The following is a 15,446-nucleotide window of genomic DNA, read 5'->3' on the forward strand; positions in this document are numbered from 1 at the left end:
GGGCCCAAGGCGGCGGCGGGGAGCGCCCAGGGCCTGGCTGCCCGGCGCAGGGCGGACTCGGCCGCCCGCTTAACAGGAGTGAGAAAAAAGGGTGATTTCACTTCTGCCCGACGTTAGGGATCGCCAGGCTCCTCTTCCTCTGAAAGTGAAAAATGTCAGTGCAAATTCGAGGGAAAAAACCAGAGAGACCGTCGCTGGTGGACTTGGGGAGTTTCCCCTCCAGCGTAGACGTGGGCCGGGAGGTACAGTCCGGTGGGACAGTTGTGGTCGACCTTACGGAGTATTCGGAATTTCTGGGGTGGCAAAGCAGAGTTCAGCCTTCAGCCCTGGGAAGCCTCTGCAGCTGTGCCGGGTATCCTGAGGCACTTCGGCTCTTCTTTCTGGATGTCTTGGTCTCTGGGAAAATTCAGCTTTTGCATTTAAGGCTTTTCTCTAAGGGTTGCCTCTCCGTCCTTACGGCTCGCTTTAGGGCTCCCTGTCCGACCCCTCCGTGTTTCCCTGCTTGCAGATGGTGCATGAATTCGTGTTCCAAGAGAAACCTCAGAAACACTCCTTTTAAAAATTAAAGTTTTACTGTCATTGGTGACTTGCCTAGAAATAGGTTAGGGTTAACAGATCTACTTTCAGACTTTCTATTTAGTTTAATAAAAATTTTTTTACTGAGTCAAAGCAACCTTGTACAGGCAAGACCATTTTCCACTAGTGAATGTAGGCTGGGCTCCCACAGATAGCTTTGTGTGTCTGTAATAGGGTCTTTCAGGTTGTGAGGGATTAAAGTTGACCTTTCTTCTGACATTTTTAGAACTTTAAAAACTTTTTTTTTTTTTTAATTTAAAGGGAAGTCTCTTGAAAATCCCTGTGGGAAAAATGAGTTTTATGAAGATTTTTGGGCTGATTTTTTTGAAATTTTTTTATAATACTGGGGATTGAACCCAGGGCGCTTTACCACTGAACTACAGCCCCTGCACTTTTTATATTAGGAGATAGGGTCTTGTTATGTTGCCCAGGCTGGCCTCAAACTTATGATCTTGCTGCCTTGATTTCCTGAGTCACTGAGATTATATGTGTTCATCAACACACCTGGCTCATTTTCTTTTTTTTGACACAAAATCTATTTATGTTGCCAAGACTGGTCTCAAACTCTTGGATTCAGGTGATACTCAGCCTCCTGAGCAAATGGGACTGTATGCATGTGCCACTAAGTTCAGCCTAATTTTCTCACAAACAGGGAAACCTAAGTTACTAAGAGGCTGTGGCCAGGTCTGTCTCTTCTCTGTGTTTTGCTTTGTAGCTGTCAGGGCCTAAGCCAGTATATTCCTCAGTACAAGTTATGCTTGTTTTTTGTTAAACCCAAATGCTGCAAAGCCAAATGAAAGTTATTAAAAAATGAGAAGGTCATTCTGTATAGGAGAGTCTATGTTATTATTAATTAGTTCGAGTGGAATAGACAAAGTCCAATAGACCTTAATCCACTCTGATGTTTTATAGAGTATCCTTGGAAATCTTTTTTTGGACAATGTCTTTTGACTTTTTCATCTGCAACAGGTTTTTTTTTTTTTTAAGTACAGTGCCTGCTGAGAGGAGAGAGGAAAGAATACAAGGTTTGCATTTTCTGGCATGTTCCTATGTCTCCCCTCCCACCCTTCAGGGGGTTTGGCAAGAGCTGCCCTGTTTGCAGCAGGACATGCCAGTTCATGCTCCCTAACTAGAATGGGAGCTGGCACAGTGGCAGCATAATGTACCCTCAGAAGGGCTTGATCACATAAAAATCAAGTCCTAGAAAGTAATGCCCTTGTCCAGTAGCTGGGCAGTCCTTCTATCCTTTTCCAGCTTGCTATGAAAATGTTTTTAAAAACCTAAAGTTTGGGGCTGGGGTTGTGGCTCAGAAGAAGAACGCTTGCCTAATATGCATGAAGCACTGGGTTCGATCCTCAGCACCACATAAAAATAAAAGATATTGTGTCCACCTATAACTAAAAAATAAATATTAAAAACCCCCCAAAGTTTACAGTGGTGTTTAAGATCTTAATTTCTTTAACTTCACTCTTTTTGTTAAATAAATTAGGCTTTCTGTGATTCTTATATATGTCAGCCTAATTAATGTCTATGCATATAACAAAGTGAGATTCCAGTTATTTGTTGGGTGTGGTGGCACATGCCTGTAATCCTAGCAGCTTAGGAGGCTGAGGCAGGAGGATCGCAAGTTCAAAGTCAGCCTCAGCAACCACGAGGTGCTAAGCAACTTAGTGAGACCCTGTCTCTAAATGAAATACAAAACAGGGCTGGGGAGTGGCTCAGTGGTAGTGCTTTTGCCTCATATGTGTGAGACACTGGGTTTGACCCTCAGCACCACATAAATATTTAAAATAAAGGTATCATATCCCCCCACCAAAAAATAAAGAATCCAGTCATTCATAATTTGTGGTGGGTCTTTTGAGTTTTTGGGATCCTCCTGGGACTTTGATCCTTGCTGGGATCACACCCAGCTCTTTCATGTCACTCTGTGCCAATGCAGAAGTATGTGTGCCTCCTGGGCTGGGGCTGGAGTTGGGGCTCAGTGGTAGAGCGCTTGCCTGGCACGTGTGAGGCACTGGGTTCGGTCCTCAGCACCACATAAAAATAAATAAAATAAAGGTATTATTAAAAAAAAAGACAGTGTGACAGGAGCTGGGGCTCAGACTAGAGCACTTGCCTGGCATGTGTGAGGACATGAGTTTATTCGTATAAATAAATAAAAAGTCTATCAATAATTAAAGAAATAGTAAAAAAAAAGAAGTGTGTGTGCCTCCTAAGTTTGAGGAGAGAAGATTTCAGATGTACCTTTATAAATAAAGATTAAATATTGAACTTGTATTTTTTGGGGTGAAACTCTTAAGGATTTCTGTTAGACTGCTCTGTGTGTTAATGAACCTCATCCCTCTGCTTCCTCCTAGGAAGATTTGAATTGGGTATTGAGGGGATGGCAGGATTTGGTTTTCAGTTTCAGTGACTGCAAATGTAAGTTTTGGTAATAAATCAGGCCTCACTAGGCTGTGCACTAACTGTCTTGTGTCATTTATAACAGATAATTCGTGTCCAGTCTCCAGATGGGGTCAAGCGGATCACAGCAACAAAGAGAGAAACAGCTGCAACATTTTTGAAAAAGGTGTGAGCATTTACCTTAAGCTGCCACCCAGATCACTCAGGCTGAGCATTTACCTTTCAAGGTCCAAGGTCTTGTTCATTGTTCACCCCCCAACTGTTCCCACCTGTGTTTTCTCTTTTCCACATTTCCTCTCTTTCTTAAGCTTTTTTTTTTTTTTTTTTTTTTTTAAGAAGGCGTCTTGCTAAGTTGCTCAGATTGGCCTCAAACTTATGATCCTCCTGCCTCAGCCTCCTGATTTGCTGGAATTATAGTAGTATACCACTGCTATAATACACAACTTGGTCACAACTGATCACTGCTTAAAATGTAGGACCAAGAGCCAAAGTATTTTGCAGGAATAATATTTATGAAAATGAAAATTTGGAGGGGAATTGTTAAAGGGTAATTGTTAAAAATGTGTAGAATGATTCTATTCTGTGTTGTCCTTCAGGGCTGGGGTTGTGGCTCAGCGGTAAAGCGCTTGCCTCACACATGCAAGACCCTGGGTTTGATCCTCAGCACCACATAAAAATAAATAAGTGAAATAGATATTGTGTCCAACTACAACTAAAAAAAAAAAAAAAATTGTAGAATGATTCCACTGTGTTTCAGGGAAATTAAAGGCATATACATTTCTGTATGAGGAGCACAGAAAGTGAGTCATGTGAAACACCTGGGTGTGATTCCAGCAAGGATCGAAGTCCCAGGAGGATCCGAAGTTTAAGGCCACCCTGGGCAATTTATCACGACGCTGTCTCAAAATAAAAAGGGGCTGCTCTGCCAGGTGTGGTGGCGCACGCCTGTAATCCCAGTGACTCAGGAGATTGAGACAGGAGGATCGTGAGTTCAAAGCCAGCTCAGCAATGGCAAGGTGCTAAGCAACTCGGTGAGACCCTATTTCTAAGTAAAATATAAAATAGGGTTGGGGATGTGGCTCAGTGATCCAGTGCCCCTAAGTTCAATCCTCAGTAACCCCTCCCCCCAAAAAAAGAAAACCCCAAAAGGTACCCGGGTCTTTTTTATTTTGAGATGGGGTCTTATTATAAAAGAGCAAGCTCAGGGCTGGGGATGTGCCTCAAGCGGTAGTACGCTTGCCTGGCATGCGTGTGGCCCGGGATCGATCCTCAACACCACACACAAACAAAGATGTTGTGTCCGCCGAAAACTAAAAATAAATATTAAAAATCTCTCTCTCTCTCTTTAAAAAAAAAAAAAAAAAAGAGCAAGCTCAGTGGTAGAGTGCTTGCCTAGCATACACATGGTCCTGGATTCAATGTATGTGTGGTACTGGGGGTTGAACCCAGGGTCTTATGCATGGTGAGCAAGTGCTCTAGCACTGAGCTATATCCCCAGCCCTTTTTTATTTTTTATTTTGAGATAGGGTCTTGCTAAGTTGCCCAGGCTAGCCTCAAAATTGAGATCTTCCTGCCTCAGCCTCTCGAGTAGCTGGGATTATAGGTGCTTGTCACCATGCCTGTCCTAATTAAGTTTATATCACTAATTCCATCTTAAAATCCAGGTACAGGGCAGGGGTTGTGGCTCAGTGGTGGAGCGTGTGCATAGTGTGTGCAAGGCTCTGCATTCAATCCTCAGCACCATGTAAAAATAAATAAGTAAGGTTATTGTGTCCAACTACAACTAAAAAATAAATATTAAAAAAAAAAAAAAAAGGCCAGGATCAGCAGCATGCATGAGGCAGGAAGATTAATTGAGTCTAGGAGCCTGAGGCCAGCCTGGTCAATATAGCTCTCATCTGGGGGGGGGGTGGTGGTGGTGGAAATAGCATATTGTAGGATGTCAGTTGTTGGTAAAGAGCAACAGGCAGAACAAGTATTAATTGTGGACAAGACTACAGCTGACTTGGAGAAGCCTGTGTAGCTCCTACCTGGAGTCACTCCTGACCTGCATCATTTTTTGTCAGAATTTCCGTGATGAGTCTTTTTTTAACCAGGCACATCATTTTGTTTAGTGGGGTAGTTCCATGTGGTAGTTCTGAGCTATCCTCAAAATCCCCATCCTGCTTGCTTTTCCTGTGTACTCTCCAGGTCTGCTTCTGTCTGGTGTTTCTCCTTAGCCTGATCTATCTGGACCTGCTGGTGGCACTCTGAGGTTTTGTTGACCTAAAGTTGTTTCCATTTTACCTTGTTTGAGGGTTGTTTTCATCAGATGGAGAATTCTGATTCACCAGGCTTTTATTTCCCCATTTCAAGATGTTCCATCATTTTCTGGTCTCCACTGGTTTCTGGGATTCACTGGTTTGTCTTTGACGTGCCCAGCAATGATTTTCTTTATATTTATCCTACTTTGGTTTTCTGAACATCCTGGATTTGTTGTTTGATGTTTTTTTAACTTTGGTTTTTGGCCATTCTCCTTCTCTCTTTTTTGTTGCTGCTGGGGATTTAGCCCGAGGTGTTTTACCACTGAGCTACATCCCCCTGGGTGCCACCTTGCCTGGTGACCACTTTCTCTTGAACTTCTCTGCCTTATCCTCACTCTTCTCCTGGTGGTCATTTGTGACTGTCCTGTGGCTGCCTCAAGTTCTGTTTGGTTTTCTTTCATTACATCTTCAGATCATGTAGTTTTATGTCACCTCTAGAAAGGTTCCTTTCTCTTTTTGTGTCACCACTTATCTCAGTCTGCCCCATCTGACGGTAAGATCCCTGATGGCAGGGAGGGACCTTGTCTTTTTAAATTCAGTGTTGTATTCTCAGCACCCAGAACTCTAGCCCAGGAAGGAGTTTCATATTTGTTGAATGAATGGATGAATGTTCCCAGTATCTCACAAAATGCCTGGCTTAGTGGATATTTCTTACTGAATTTGCAGTATTTTGCATTCTTATTTTCTGTCTGTAGTTTGGTTTCACAATTGAATTGAGTTTTTATAGTTGATTCAGAAGTAGAAATTAATCTCTTCACTCATGGCTGTGACTCTTGCTCGTTTCAAGCTCTTTTTTTGGTATTAGGCATTGAATCCAGGGGTGCTTGACCATTGAGCCACACCCCCAGCCCTTTTAATATTTTCTTTTGAGACAGGGCTTACTGAATTGTTGAGGCTGAGCTTGAACTTTAAGTTTTCCTTCCTCAGCCTCCTGGTTGCTGGGATTACAGGTATGCACCGCTGTATCAGACTCTTCAGTGGTGTTTGATGGATGGGGTTGCGTATAGTGAAATTGAAACATTTTACTAAATCTCTGTTGTTTTGGGGCTTGTTGTAGGTTGCAAAGGAGTTTGGCTTCCAAAACAATGGCTTCTCAGTGTACATCAATAGAAACAAGACTGGGGAGATAACGGCATCGTCCAGCAAATCCCTCCACTTGCTAAAAATCAAGTAAGTGCTCACCTAGGAGAACACAGGGAACGGGAGGAATCACCACTTCTGATCGACCTGGGGCTGCCCAGATCTTGCCTATCTCCTCACTACTTCAGTTATGGTCCTGCTGACTGCTAGCACTATAGGTGGTTGTGTTGCTCTGCAGGTGTGAAGCACTCAGACTGGGTCGCCTGTTGAGTGGGTTTGTTATTGCTTTGGGTTTTTTTGAGATAGGGTCCCTCTGACTTGTTCAAATTGGCCTCAAACTTGCCATCCTTTTACCTCAGCTTCTCAAGTAGCTGCCGTCACAGGCATCATCCCCTGCTCTGGGCTCGGTTGAGCTGATGTGGTTGAGCAGGTTCTGGTTGTGTGTCACCAAGGAGAGGGTTATTGTCTTGGATTCCTGTCCACACTCAGTTGCCTGTCCAGAGGGAAGGACCTTGGAGGCAGCTGTGTGCGGCAGTTACACCTCACCAGCCTGCTTGCTGGGATGAAGGACCTCATCCATGATTTCTTTCTTTTAGTTGTAGATGGACACAATACCTTTATTTATTTATTTAACTATCCATCCATCTATCTATTTATTTATTTAATGTGGTGCTGAGGATCGAATCCAGTGCCTCACATGTGCTAGGCAAGCACTCTGCCACTGAGCCACAGCCCCAGTCCCCTCGTCCATGTTTCTAATGGTGGTCTTGACTTTCTTGAGGCTCTGTATAGATCTTTCTCCACTGTCTTCTGGCTCCATTTCTGATGCTCAGAGTGCACTGTGATTCTAACCGGAGTTCCTTTCTAGCTGGTGTATATTTTTTGTTCTTGCTGGTTTTTTTTTTTTTTGGACTATAGTGGGGATTGAACCCAGGGGCACTCTACCATCAAGCTACATTCCTGGCCTTTTAAATTTTATTTCGAGACAAGGTTTTGCTAAGTTGCTGAAAAGCTTTCCTTGAATTTGTAATCCTCCTGCCTCAGCCTCCCGCATATGTGGAATCACAGGTGTGGGCACCACCATGTTCAGCTCCTTCCAGCTGCTTTTGAACTGAAGATTTCACCTAGGGGCACTTGACCACTGAACCATACCCTCAACCGTCAACCCTTAGAGTCTTGCTGTGTTGCTCAGGGCCTTGGTAAGTGGCTGAGGCTGGCTTTAAACTTGAGATCCTCCTGCGTCAGTCTCCAGAGTTGCTGGGATTACAGGCATGTGCCACTGTAACTGGCTATTTAAATGTAAAACTTGAAAAAAATTCTTAAGTTGACACAAAAAATTGTACACACTTATGAAATGTATGGTTTTGTTGTATATATACATTGTATCATTCAATTCAAGGTAAGTATGTCTAGCTTCTCAAATATGGATGATTTCTTTATGATCAGAACTTTTAAAATACCTTCTTCTGGTTTTTTGACCCACCTTTCCCCATCCCTCCCTCCTGCTCTTCCCCAGAGTCTGGTAACCATTATTCTACTGTCCACTTCTATGAGATCAGCTTTTTGTGTGTGGTGGGGAGGGACTGGAAATTGAGTCCAGGGCCTCACACATGCTAGGCAAATGCTCTGCGACAGCTACAGTCCCAGCTCCAAGACCAACTTGTTATAATATGTAACATTTTAAACGTATGTAAAAGTAAACAGAATACATGGAGGAATCCATAGTCCCCTCCCTCAGCTTGAGGGACAATTAATTCATGGCCACTTTTGTCCTATCTGTGCTACTGTCCACCTCCCATATCTTTCATTGTTTGGTGTTTCTCCCTCCTCTCCTTTTATTATTATTATTATTTTTTAATGGTGCTGGGGATTGAACTCAGGGCCTCATGCACATCAGGCAAGCATTTTACCACTGAGCTACATCCCTGCCACTCCCCTTTTTATTATTTAATTAGGTGCTGAAGCCTAGGGCAGTGTGTGTTGATGTGTTTGGGCTTGTTCAAATTGGCCTCAAACTTGCCATCCTTTTACCTCAGCCTCTCTTTGGGTGGGCACCATCACACGCAGGTCAAGATGGAGGGTGCTGCAGCTACTCTGGGGTAGCCCTTTTTATTTTTTATCTTGAGACAGGGTCTTACCTTTTTAAAAACAAACAAACCCAGGATCTTCTTGTTGCCCAGGCTGGCCCTAAACTTTTGGGCTGAAACGATCTTCCTGCCAACCTCCCGAGCGCTGGGACTGTAGCTGGAGTCCCCCGTGCCTGGCCGTCTTCACTTCTGTTTCAAAGTCTGGTTTCCTTCCCCACTGTCTGTTGGTATCGAATGCTCAGGGCCATGCTGTCCACAACTCCTTCCAGAAAATTTCTCTTTTGCTCTTTGCATTTTGCTTCTGCGTGTTTCGATTCAAGCACTGAGTCCTTGGCCTACCTCTCAGTCTTTGTGCTGTCATCTCTGCCCATGCTTGCTCAGAGTGCTTGTTTCTTTTGTGTCTGTGGGGTTTTAGTTTTAGAGGTTATATTTGACCAAACTTCATCTTGGGGAATTCTAAGAGTTTAATGGCTTTTTTGCAGAGAAGGCTCCTGTTTATTTTTGTGGGCACAAGGGGACCTGTGGAGCCAGGACTCCTCACAACTCTTACCATTGGGTTTTGGCCTAGGTTTCTTCCAGGATGCATGGCCCACTACCCCTGGGACCCTTGGAGGTGGCTTTTTCCATACTGTGTGGAGGGAGGCAGGCAAGATTTCTCTTTGTGTTTTGAGCCTGTGGCTTTCCCCAGTTGTTCAGATGTCCTTCTGATTTCACATGGAAGTTTCAGGCTCAGCAGCCCACCTGGGGCAGGGAGGCTCATGGCCTGTCTCTTGTTGTTCATTAAATGACTGTAGGCCCAAAACCCTGAGTTCCTGATCACAGCCTTGGCCCTGCGGCAGCTCTGAATTGTATCTCCTGGTTTTGTTGGCTGTACTGCTGGATTTTGGACCCCTGGGGATTTCCTTTACTTTCTTGAGAGCTCAGTTTGTTTTTAGGGTATATTTGTTAAAATTTACGTCAAGTCTGGGCCAGGACTTTGTAGCTGGAGGCTGTTTAGGACTTCTTAATGTGCTGTTAGAAACAGAAATCTCTGATTACAAGTTGGTAGTTTTGTCACCCTTGAGTTATAGAGCAAGGCCAAGGCCAGAGCGGCTCCTTCGTGTTTTGCAGTGCATGTATCCTCGGGGTTAGCTCTCCTGGCCACTGCTCTCCCTTCAGGTTGCTCCTCAGTGCTGTGGTGGGCCATCCTGTCAATCGTCTTTCCTGTCCTCCTAGACAGCTAAGTGTCTGCCAGGTGGTTCATGCAGCTTCTCTTCAGGGCTGGCCCTGTTTCAGTGCTGTGCGGCACCTTGGTCCACGTGTGTGTCTGTCCATTACACACAGAGTGACAGATACCAGCCATTGCTGTAGAAAATGAGGCTTATAGCAGCAGCCTTGGGAGCAGACTTGAAAGAGCTGCTTCTTGGAGCCACCCCTGTGGGAGGGGAGGCGCATGGCATCTGTTTGTGGAAGTCGGTGGGCGGCAGAAGTGTCTCTCATGTTATAGGGAGTATTAAGAAGTCATCTGAAGTCACGATTGGATAGGAGCATCTTTTGTGAGGGGTGTTGGGTGAAAAGAGTATGATGTGAAAGTGGTGCCCTCTTGAAGAGCAGTGACCTTCCCTCCAGTTCTGCGTGTATGTTGAGCTGGCACATGGTGTGCGGGCCCTAACAGAGGGCTGAGGGTGAATAGGGAGGTGGGGGCTGCATGGAACAAATATGAGGAGCTGCCTAAGGCCTGGGTGACCACAGTGTTGACTCCATTCTTGTATGTAAAGTCACACACAAGATGTGTGTATGTCACCGCTTCTAAAATAAAGTGGTAAGTGAAATTATATTACAGCGGTCCTACTGCTGAAGCATGTAGATAATTTGGCTGGGTGTGGTGTTGCACGCCTGTAATCCCAGCAGCTTGGGAGGCTGAGGTAGGAGGATTGTGAGTTCAAAGCCAGCTTGAGTAATTATATGAGGTTTTTAAGCAACTTAGCGAGACCCTGTCTCTAAATAAAATATAAAAAGGGCTGGGGATGTGGTAGAGTGTCCCTGGGTTCAATCTCCAGTACAAAAAAAAAAAAAAAAAAATTAATTATGGTCTCTTACTTTTGGAAACTTTGTGATGTAGGAGTTCAGGACAGTGACAGTTGCCTTTTGAAGATGTCAGAGTTTGCATATCCAGGTTGATGGGCACAGCCCAGGTGGTGTACAGGACGGCTTCTGCTTTTTGTTTTTTTGAACAGACATGGCGATTTGTTGTTCCTGTTTCCCTCGAGCCTTGCTGGACCCTCATCTGAAATGGAGACGTCAACTTCACTAAGGTTAAAAGGCTTTGGAGCCCCCAACGTAGTGGAGGATGAGATTGATCAGTACCTCAGCAAGCAGGATGGGAAGATTTACAGAAGCCGGGACCCACAGCTGTAAGTGCTCTGTGGAGCCCCCACCATGGTCTACTGGGTCATTAAAGGAAACGCTGCTGATAACATGTCCTGTGTGTGTGTCTGGTAGGAGGTTTTGAGTTTGACCATGTATTTTCAGATTAAAGTTTACTTCATATTATCTTTTTAGCTTTTCATCAGTTGAAACTTCAGAATATGTTCCATGTAAATTTTTTGGGGGGGGATTGAACTTGGGGGCACTTGACCACTGAGCAATTTTCCCAGCCCTATTTTGTATTTTACTTAGAAATAGGGTCTCACTGATTTGCTTAGTGCCTCGCTTTTTTTCTTTTTTTAATTTTTTTTTTTTTTTAGTTGTACATGGACACAATACCTTTATTTATTTTTTATGAGGTGCTGAGGATTGAACCCAGGGCCTCACCTGCGTCAGGCAAGCACTCTACCACTGAGTCCCTGCCCCAGCCCTTCAGTGAACTCTTTAAATGTATCACCCTGTAAATGTGATGGGGTGCTGATACTGAAATAGATGTTGAGGTTCCAGGTGCTGCATTAGCAACTTTTGTGTGTGTTTTTTTTTAATTTTTTTAGTTGTATAGGGACACAATACCTTTATTTATTTATATTTTATGTGGTGCTGAGGATTGAACCCAGTGCCTCACACATGCGAGGCAAGTGCTCTACCATTGAGCCACAACCCAGCCTGCTTTTGTGTCTTATGTGAGAGAGTCACCAATGTTGCTCAGTTGCAGTTGGCCTGGAGCTACTGGGCAGTACACCCCTTCTGGTTCCTGCCAGGGTCCAGTGCTCACTCCCTCAGGATCTGGGCCCTCATGGCTTTGTTCGAGATCTTTTAGTGTATGTGCATGCAGTGTGTTAATTCTGACCTGTCATCAGTAAGAATGTGCTTTGGGAGTAGAATGAAACAGGCATTATTACTTTATGTATGTATGTGACTGTATGACCAATGTGATTCTACAGTATGTATAGTCAGAAAAATGAGAAGTTATATCTCACCTATGTATGATATATCAAAATGTAAGTGCATTCCTCTGTCATGTATAACTAACTAAAAAAAAAATATGCTGTTGGGAGGCACTGAAGCCTTCTCCATTCTGAAATGCAGAGCTCATTTTCATTGAAGGATCCTGACCCCTTTAGTGGAATTGGCTTTGCCCCCATGGGGCAGTTTGACTTTCCCAGCTGCCTCACCACTGCCTCCTAAACAAGCACATTTTTGCGTTGTATTACATGTGTTGAGCTTCTGAGGTCTCTTTGGCTGTAAGTGTCCAGAACCCTGGGACCATACATCCTTTGTGTTTCCAAATGTGCATGAAGTGGGTATTTTACCAACTTGGGTTAATGCACCACTTTTAGGGTTTTTGCCATATTTGTGTAGTACTAGTTTTCTTCTTTTTAACATTTTTATTGACTTAAGTTGACTTTAAATCCTTGTGTGTGTGTGTGTGTATGCAAGTGCATGTGTACTTGCTTGTGTCCTAGGGATTGAATCCTGGGCTTCCTACATGCCAAGCATTACTTTCATTTTTGGTTAGTGCTGTTTTAAGTGGTTAGATTCCATGAAATTATAGATTTGTTCTGCTGGTTGTTTTTTTTTCTAATAGCACATAAAAACACATAGTAAACTATTACAAGTATTCATGTTTTAGAATTAAAACATGAATTTTGGAATTACTTAAAGTAATCCCTCCTGGGTGGGGCAGCATTTTATTGAAGTGTGGTACACATTTCGGATATAAAGCATGTGGGAGGAAGTAACCCGCACACTGCTGTGCCTTTCTCTGCCTCTGTTCTCCTCAGGTGCCGCCACGGCCCCCTGGGGAAATGTGTGCACTGCGTCCCACTGGAGGTGAGTGTGTAGAGGGAGTTGCCAGCTGACCAGTGACAGCAGTGCTGTCCAAGCAGTTCTTGCTCTCGAGTGTTGTGGTTCAAAGACATATCTGTTACTGTCCTGGGCCTGCTGTGCCCACTTGAGCAGGCAGCACAAAGAGGCTGAACCTATATTTATGGGAGTGACCTTCAGGGGGGATTATGAATGACTAGCGCTTTTGTGTTGCTGTGATGAAAGGGCAGCAGGTACAGGAGCTCCTGGACAATCCTTTTAAAATCTGACACAGAGCTGGCTGTCGGTTTGTGCCTGTCATGGTTTTGATTTACCATGCCCTGAGTCTCACATCTCCCTGTTGCATCCTGGCAAGATGGAGACTTACCATAATAATGCTGACTGGTGATGTCCTGCACTGCACTTAGAGCAGCAAGGCCAGCCTGAAGTTCCTCTGGCTCCATCTCATGGCTATCTTCTTGGTCCTTTGGCGGTGGAGAGAATCAAACCCAGGGCTTCGATATTATACTACTGCATTATATCCCCAGCCCCCTTGTGGCTTTTCATTTTGCAAAATTTTCCTAAAATTTATCTGGTTTAAAAGAATTTTGTGTTCTATTTTTAATTGTTTTTTTTGAAAAATTACACTGTGGGCTGGGGTTGTGGTTCAGTGGTAGAGCACACACCTTGCACGTGTAAGGCATTGGGTTTGATCCTCAGCACCACATAAAAATAAATAAAGGTATTGTGTCCATCTACAATCAAAACAAAATTTAAAAAAAAGAAAAAAGAAAAATTGCACTGTACCACTGGGCTACAATCCCAGCCCCGTTATTTTTAAAATCAGGGTCTCTCTGAGTTGCCCAGGCTGGCTTTGAACTTGTGATTCTCCTGCCTCAGCCTCCTGAGTTGCTAGGAGTGCAGACCGGCACCACCATGCCTGGTGTATTTAGTAAGTTAACGAAGGTTCATTCTATTTTTAACTTTTGTGGTATTGGAGATTAAACCTGGAGCCTTATGCACGTTAGGCAAGTGCTCTACATCTAGGCCATATCCCCACCCCTAGAAGTTCCTTTTAATATTGAAAAGATAACTAGCACATAGAGAAGCTTGGTTCTTACCTAGAACAAGTGAGGACCCAGCTCCTGACCCCCTCCCTGCCTAGTAGTGTGGACCCTGACTGCAGAAGCCTTGCTCCCCCTTCTGCCTCCATGTGCAGTGGGCCCTTGCCGCCCCTGCCCTGGTTGGTGTGTGACTGGTTGCTTTTCATGTGTTCCGGCAGCCGTTTGACGAGGACTACCTGAACCACCTGGAGCCCCCAGTGAAGCACATGTCCTTCCACGCCTACATCCGGAAGCTGACGGGAGGAGCCGACAAGTAAGTAGCCAGCCTGGCCCCAGCATAATGTTCTTTTCCGTGTCTGTCCAAGTTGTTGCATATAGCCACTGGGTCTGGGGATGAGAAAGCGAAGATCAGGGCAGGGCACAAGCCATGGGACTGTTGAATTTTGTTGATTGTAGAAGTGGGCATGAAGAGTCTGACCCCCTTCTACATGTCCACTGTTCTCAGAGCGCAGGGCAGACACCTGGCTGGTGGTGGATCCTGCCACCGATCTTGCCATGTGCACAGCACCCTGTGGGTTCGGGTGAGTGGTGGTGGTGGCCTGTTGTGCCTGTGGGTCTGAGTCACTGTCTGCTTTTCAGAGAGATGGCCATGCTGTGGTAGTCTCGGCTCACCCACGTCAGCCTGTCAGCCTGTCAGCCCTTTCCCCAGGTCCTGTCTCTCAGCTTCGTTTTCAGAGCTGCAGCAGGGACTGATGCGTCAGGGTTGTCTGAGGGCTGTATTCTGGTGCTGCAGGAGTTGTGGTCTACCGGCTTGGCCCGGCGGACAGGTGGGCAGCAGCAGTGGCCAGAAAGGGGTGAACTGAGAGCATTTTGATTTCTTTTAGCCCACATTGGTGCTCATTTGTGCAGCTCCCTCTGTGCACTTCTGAACCACAGCAGGGTGCAGTGGACCACAAGGATGGCCTCGTCATTCCTGTCAGTGTGATAACAGGTTGTGGCCGCTGAGCCCAAGTCAGCAACATTTTGTGAAGAATATTCCATTTGCCTGATAGTAGCTTTTTTCTGAAAACCTGCTGACATCCTAAAATAACTTGTTAAAAAGTGTTAGGCCAGGCAATAAAATCCACCACAAATACACTTTGCCTGTCAGTGGGAAAGCTATGGGGCTTCCTCTACTAGAGTTTGGGTGGAGATTTACTGAGATGAGTGGAGCTGCTCAGCCTTTGTCAGTTTGGGTCAAGGAACGCAGCCTCCTTGGGCACGCCTATAGGGCTGCTTAGCTGCTGAGACATCAGGTGTGCTCTTGGCTTGTGATAGGAGAGTGATAAGTAACCTGGCAGTGCGTATGTTACCTAGCAATTCCGCAAGGTGGATGTATTTCAGAAATTGTGAATGCCAGTTGGGTGTGGTGGCACACAACTGTAATCCCAGCCACTCAGGAGGCTGAGGCAGGTCAGCCTGGGAAACTTAGGGAAACCTTATCTCAAAATAAAACATAAAAAAAAGATCTGGGGCTGGGGTTGTGACTCAGTGCTAGAGCGCTTGCCTAGCATGTGTGAGGCACTGGGTTTGATTCTCAGCACCACATATAAATAACTTAAAAAATAAAAAGGTCCGTTGACAACTAAAAAAAAAAATCTGTGGATGTAGCTCAGTGACAGAGTGCCCCACCCCTGGGTTCAGTCTCCAGTACCACATACACAAAAAAGAACACTAAACAT

The 15,446-nt window shown here is 44.8% G+C and overlaps 1 protein-coding gene across 2 annotated transcripts in view; it reads left to right on the forward strand.

Annotated features, from left to right (window-relative positions):
- The first annotated feature begins 51 nt into the window (after nucleotides 1-51).
- Nucleotides 52-15,446, forward strand: part of Nploc4 (NPL4 homolog, ubiquitin recognition factor) — a 45,762-nt gene continuing 30,367 nt past the window's right edge. The window contains exons 1-6 of one of the 2 annotated variants that reach the window (XM_015504249.2): nucleotides 52-242; nucleotides 3,065-3,145; nucleotides 6,340-6,452; nucleotides 10,666-10,842; nucleotides 12,640-12,688; nucleotides 13,944-14,038. In XM_015504249.2, the coding sequence (XP_015359735.1) occupies nucleotides 153-242; nucleotides 3,065-3,145; nucleotides 6,340-6,452; nucleotides 10,666-10,842; nucleotides 12,640-12,688; nucleotides 13,944-14,038 (605 nt within the window). In that variant the 5' untranslated portion in view covers nucleotides 52-152. Of the gene's footprint in view, nucleotides 243-3,061; nucleotides 3,146-6,339; nucleotides 6,453-10,665; nucleotides 10,843-12,639; nucleotides 12,689-13,943; nucleotides 14,039-15,446 lie in introns of those variants that run through there. The other variant, XM_048797395.1, reaches the window with a different exon arrangement.

This window comes from Marmota marmota, unplaced genomic scaffold (genome assembly GCF_001458135.2).
Source record: "Marmota marmota marmota unplaced genomic scaffold, marMar, whole genome shotgun sequence".
In the NCBI taxonomy this organism is placed as follows: domain Eukaryota; kingdom Metazoa; phylum Chordata; class Mammalia; order Rodentia; family Sciuridae; genus Marmota; species Marmota marmota.